Raw genomic sequence first — 6,304 nt, 5'->3', positions numbered from 1 at the left:
GATACACTTCTGTGGGTGGTGTGGTGCAGCAATCTGCTGCATATAATAAATGAGTTCCTGACTCCATCTCATTCACTTTCTTTCTTTCTCTTTGACATCCTCATTATCAATTCTGGAGAATTTCTTCAAAACACCAGACTAAAAATAAAATAAAATAAAATAAAAATAAAAAAACATTCCCCAGGCAAGTTGAGAGGGGAGCCAGGGGGAGAATAAAGATAATTTTTATTCCAGGGAATTATGCCAGGCTTCGTTCTATTGCGGACTTTTTATTGTTGTCCATCCTATGTCTGACAGCCAGCTCCAGCCATCCTCAAGACAAAAAAACCCCAATACCATCGTTAAAGCAAAGAAAGCTAACTTTCTTATGGTTATATTTGACCTTTTCCACTTGTTGCCTGAATGAATGTACAGTACAGAACCTGCCTAGCTACGTTCAAAGCATTTTCGCAAAAGCTTTTTGTGGAAATGTTTCCGAAAGCAAGAAACTTGTTGCAGCTAAGTTAATTTAAATAGTTATGTCAACTTACAACGTCCCGCTGGAAAAGAAGCCCAAAGGGAAAAAAAAAAAAAAAAAAAAAAAAAAAAAAAACAAGAAATTGGAACCAAGTGGTAACGACAAGCTTCCTGCATGGCACGGGAAATATCCACTGGCTGAGTTATATATAATGAAGAGAAAAGAAAGAGAGGAGCTGGCAATGCAAAGCAAAAATAGCAACAGATTAATTAATACGGTATGCATTCCATTAATCTCTTTTGACATAACTAGTTAGTTAACATCACTTAACTCTGATGTGGAATGTTCCTCCCGCTGCCCCAGAAAAGTGAACATCAACTACTCACCCACTGATTGAAAAATGTTTACAGGAATAATGTTCCTTAATGCCAAATCTACCTGCTTAAAAGGTATATTTGTGAACTTGCACTCCAAAAAGAGATGTGCCCGCGATCAAACAATAACCCAAAACGGCAAAAATCATTAACCAACCAAGGAGGAGAAAAAAAAAATAAAAAAAAAAAATAGAAACGAGAAAAATTCCCCCATTGGATCGGATCGACTAACAATTTCCGTAAGAACCACCCACCAATCGCCTTCGCAGCTCCTTCGCCATGGCCTTCCTAGTGTCCTCCGTCCTGGACGCTGCATCTCTATTCTCCTGCGCCCTCCGAAGCAAATACAGCGCACACTCGCCCACTGTGCCCCACACGAGGTACTTGCATATCTTTGGCGCCTCCACATCCACCATTACCCCTTCCGCCTGCTGTTCGCGAGCGCACTTCCCCGCCTGCACCAGCTGGCAGCTGATGTCATCAGCCATGCCGAACAGCTGGCCATAGGCCATTTCGATCTGATTTGCCCCAGTGGTGCGCTTCTGTTCGTCTCGAAGCTTCTTGGCTCGTTCAACAGAGACGCGGTTGTGCGAGGCTAGGAGGAGATCGACTTTGGGGAATTGGGGGTACTGCTGCTCTTTCCTCTGGGCGCTGGTTATCCTTGTGCCCCCGGATGATGGCAAATAATGATGGGGTTTAAGAACGTCTCCGTATTGTTGCTTAATCAACGATTCGGCAATGCCGTCGTATGTGTTGTCGGTTTCTTGCTTTGTGTCCCAGATTAGATGGCGCGGCTCGCTGCCTAGATATGCACCCCGGACGAGCTTGACGCCCAGTGCGAATCCCTCCGCCTGCGCGATGGCGAGATGCTGTGAGAGAGTTGCTGGGGTAGAACGGAGATATGCCTGATATGTCCCGTATATCACAGCTCGCTGGTCCAGTCCCTTATTATATATTCGCTGGAATTCAAGAGTCCAATCGTCAATGGCTGGTTGGACTGCTTGCTGTTCAGCATCAAACAATAACCTGACATTGCGAGCTTTAGCCCGCTCGCAAATTTCGATGATCGCTTTTCTAAGGGCTGGTGATGGTGCGGATCTGCGCAACAGCTGTTGGACCGACCCTTTCCCGGCTCCTGTGAATTTCAATGCAACGAAATCCCCATCATCTGCTAGATCGACTGTGGCAAGGGTTCCTTTCTTCCAAGCTGTGATATCAGCAATGGCTTGAGCCTTGCTTTCCGCTGCTTCTTCTGTATCGGTTAATTGAGCAAGAGCACGGGTCTCGTTCTCATCCATCACGATTTCCCGCGCATACCCTAATATGACACCAGAATATCCGATCTGCTTTAACTTTTGGATATTCACTTTGGCCTCTGCTGGTGTCTCTCCTGCACAGAATTGTGCGTACAACGTCTGTCCCATGATCAGCTTTATTATAGGGTTACGATCAGGATTTAGAAATGTGGACTCAGGGTTCGCCACGACTGACAAGAAAGCCAAGGATGGTGTGAAGAGAAGAGGTGAGGAGGAGATGGTGGTAACGAAGAGAGATCGAAGTATCGTGGACAAGGGCAAAATAGACAATGGAGGAGCTGTCGGCGGGTTTGTAAACGGTATCGAGGAATTCAGTGTGGCAAAGGGTCTCGTTGACCTAGGAGCTGCCGACGGCCCTCCAGTTGCAGGAACTGGGCGTTCGGGCTGTTGGGCAGCGCCATGGTGAGAGCATCTAACCCCATGATGGCTCCATATGGTAGGGGGTTTAACGGAAGTCTGGTGTATAGCATGAACGAAATATGGAGTGGTGGTCTTAAAGGCGAGCTGCTTACGCATTTCGTCACTCCGCTTTGTTTCCTAGGTCCTTTATAAAAGACTCTGACTATATACCAAAATCGTCTTACCCTCCCAAATGATACGAAGGGAAAGCTGGATCAAAAAAAATATCGCGTTATCTGCCTAAAGATTAAAGATCGCAGCAATATTATACCTTGTAGCTGAAGGGGAGAAGGTAAGCTGTTAGCGAGATGCACAACAACAACAACGACGACAACGGCGGCGACGATACTTGTGGTAGACCAGATAGGGGCATGTAGGACATATAAGAAAATAAGAGCAAGAACCTCACACTCTACAAATCGATTCAGGAGCAACGGCGTCGGATGCGGTTCAGTTATGTACGGTGGAGTGGATAGAACAGTACCTGTGCACTCATACCACAGCCTTGCCCTGCTGGCATTTTATCCTCCTGGGTCACAATACCATCTGGCATGCATTATCACGAAGCAAGTGGAAAGCACGGAATCACAGGATTCAAGGCACAGATTGCGAAGGCAGGAGATTGGCTGAGCCGGCGGAACCGGGCGAGTGGACCAGGGAAGGTAAGGTTATACACGGATAATTCGGGGTAGGCTCGACCAGTGTGAGGTAAAATGTTCCAATGACCTAGAGCCACAGTTTCTAGATTGAATTCTATGTGCTATCCCGTGGTTGGAGGTGCTGTCGTCTGATTTTTGGGCTTTCTAGGCGGGGTTCTGCTTGCATCCAACACTCAGTATCTAATTGATCGTTATTTCAACTTCTCGCTCGTCTGGTGTCAGATGGGATTGTTAGCTCATGGACCGCTGTGATCCGTGTGTAACCAGGTGCAGCAGAGAAATGCAGGTGGGTAAGAGGAACATCACCGCGCGGGGTTGTTGTCTGTGTGGGGTTTGTGTGGAGGAGGAAAGACGAGGAGGAGAGAAGGCCTAGACCACCAGCGTTCTGTGGTGGAGAATGAGCTTATCGTGTTGGTATGACCATCTTATGACTTATCACTTTGAGATATTGGGAAGCAGATTATACCCATCAATATCATCAACTGCCCCTGTCGCCGTCATATTGAATTACATGCAATGTCCCTACATATAGCATGGAAGATACCAGGGAATGGCAGCATGGTGCTTTTTGAAAAATTTTCCCATTTTTTGTCTCTTCGCCTTGGACGACATCTGGACCGAAACTCGCCTCGTATCTACGAAGGGATGAATTGATCTACATGGATTACGCATTGGTTGCTGCATCTCTCCCACGCGCTAGACGCAGCCGAAGTCGGAGGTCCACCTCATGAATTGTTTTTGTCGCGAACTGGATGTCATGGGCATCCAACAGTCAAATTCCGAGTGGACGGAGCCAAGTCATCTTAGGGAGGGGAAGGTCAGTCATTATGTGCAAGTGGGCAAGAGAATAATCGAATATAAAACGGTTGAGAATAGAAGATGCCATAAACTGTATTAATTTATAGCCACTCCGATCGTGCTGCATGGGTCTATTTCATATCAAGGGGTGGCGTTTCGATAAGCACACAAAAAGTAAAAGAGAGAGAGCGCGCGAGGGGGTGGGGGAGAGCAAGCGGAAGCCGACTACAGTATAAAAATATCATACAATAACTCAATTCATAAATTATCCAAGTTAAATTTATTTTAAAAAGAGGAGGTCCCAAGAGTTCATAATGCTTCGCGCATGCATTGCCTTGTCTCCAAAACGTCCCCCCACGTATAGAACCTCCCCACTTAGGTTCGGCCATTCATTTAGACAAGGGAGGGAACTTTCTCACAAAACTGCACATCACCAGCAATTTCTTAGCATTCCTCATCACCATCAAAAAACGAATACGATGCAAACATGGCCGCCGTGGAACTTTGGTTTAGGTTCTGAGTGGGAGTACGCGGTCGGCTAGGCGCAGGCGTGGAGCAGAAGCGGGGAGGGGAAAAAGAGGGAGGGGAGAGAGGGAGGGGAGAGAGCAAAGGGAAAACTCACTGAGCGGGACACTCATATCCACCAGGATGTTTGTCCAAATATAGCTGGTGATAATCTTCCGCATCCCACCATTGGTCCGCCGGAACAACGAGGGTCGTAACGCGCCGCTTCCACCACTCCTTAGCCACTAATTCTTTGATCTCCTCGGCGATTTTCTGCTGCTCCTCGCCGTGTGTGAATATTGCACTGCGATATTGTGTCCCTACATCTCCACCTTGTCGGTTCAGGGTGGTGGGGTCATGCATGCGGAAGAAGAATTCGATGAGTTGGCGAAACGTAACAAGAGACGGGTCGAAAATTATTCTAAGGGCTTCGGCGTCTGCATGGAATAGTTAGAGATGAAGGGATCTTGTTAAGGTGTGTATCTCTTTTGGAGGTGGGGAAGGCCAGGCGCGGGGGGAGGGCATGTTTCGTTTCAAGGACGTACGGCCAGTTTCCCCAGTGCAAACACTGCGATAAGTCGGATGCGTCGTATCCCCACCGCAATATCCAACTTTGGCATCTAGGAGCCCCTTTCCGCTACCGAAATTTTGCCGGTAGAGGTGTTCCACGCCCCAGAAACAACCAGCAGCGATCGTGGCTACTTGGGCGTTTTCGGGAAAGCCGCGGGCTGCAAGTGATTCTGGTGTCACTGGGAGAGAGGGGGTAGTGGTGGAGAAGTGGCGCATTAATCGTGACATGAATGGCGGCATGATGGACGAGAACGGGAGAGCCATTGGTGAGGAAATGCGATCATCAGATGGGAGATATTTATGGCTGCTATGTTATTGATGCTTTGCGGGTTTATAAGTTACTGGACTCATCGAAGGTTCCAAGGACTTTGTTGTTCATCTCTAGTTACCCCAAAGCTATTTACTAATCAGCCCAACAGGCTGCCGATACCCTGCACATAGCCGGAAAAGCAATTGAAAACTGGCTATAGCAGTTAATCTGGTAGCGAATTATTTCGGCTCTGTAAATACAATGTCTATAACAATGTCTATGTAACTATATACTATGTTCACGTTGGGTCCAACTTCCAAGTGGTGGCGCACTTTGAACATCTTAAAGTACCTTCCAAGTTCCAACACGGCCCAAATCACTCAAACATCCCTAGAATCTTTGTCTTGTTCTGATTAGCTACAAAATCGGCTGTTTGGGGCTGCGAATTATGGAAGCTTTCCCCCCAATCCCCACCTACTTTTCTGGAAATATGTATGACATTGCAATTTTCCACTCAACCTATACTTATGCTGCAGCAAACTTATAATTTCTTGGACCTTCGCATCCCAGAAACTGAGAATTCCGATATGGTTGGGAATGCAAAGCCAAGTATTCGATGACGAAGATGATATAAATAAAATACCATGTTAAAATTCAAACATCTGATCCTGCTCGGGGAGCCTGTTCCTAGCCTTCAAGTTGGTAGTCGATCACAATTGGGCTTTTATAAAATACTACCTGACAATAAGCCGATGGACTTCTTTTTTTTTCCAAACATGCTACCTGGAGCATAACAACAACAAGCTCTGTAGAGGTATCATTCGACGATAACTTATACCTATAAGCCCCAGCTTGGGTCAGGCAGGGGTTGGAGAATTGGGCTCCACATGGCGATGCCCCGAACCTGAGTTTAAATTGACTTCAATGTTCTCACGGCACATTTCCAATGTCAAAACCTTCGAAGTATCTCCAGTGGG

General features: G+C 46.7%; 2 protein-coding genes across 2 annotated transcripts; both read right to left on the bottom strand.

Annotated features, from left to right (window-relative positions):
- Positions 1–1,058: 1,058 nt before the first annotated feature.
- Positions 1,059–2,663, bottom strand: HCAG_04545 (conserved hypothetical protein; the record flags this gene model as incomplete). The annotated part of the gene is made up of 1 exon (XM_001540655.1): positions 1,059–2,663. The coding sequence occupies one exon, from the start codon at positions 2,661–2,663 to the stop codon at positions 1,059–1,061; it is 1,605 nt and encodes a 534-aa protein (XP_001540705.1).
- A 1,620-nt stretch (positions 2,664–4,283) lies between these two features.
- On the bottom strand, positions 4,284–5,317 carry HCAG_04544 (peptide methionine sulfoxide reductase msrA; the record flags this gene model as incomplete). Its single annotated transcript, XM_001540654.1, has 3 exons — positions 4,284–4,377; positions 4,626–4,944; positions 5,053–5,317. 3 exons carry the CDS (start codon positions 5,315–5,317, stop codon positions 4,284–4,286), a joined length of 678 nt encoding a protein of 225 aa, XP_001540704.1.
- Between the last annotated feature and the right edge of the window lie 987 nt (positions 5,318–6,304).

The sequence above is a fragment of the Histoplasma capsulatum genome, genomic scaffold (genome assembly GCF_000149585.1).
Source record: "Histoplasma capsulatum NAm1 scaffold_4 genomic scaffold, whole genome shotgun sequence".
In the NCBI taxonomy this organism is placed as follows: domain Eukaryota; kingdom Fungi; phylum Ascomycota; class Eurotiomycetes; order Onygenales; family Ajellomycetaceae; genus Histoplasma; species Histoplasma mississippiense.
This window is presented reverse-complemented; position numbering and strand designations above follow the sequence as displayed.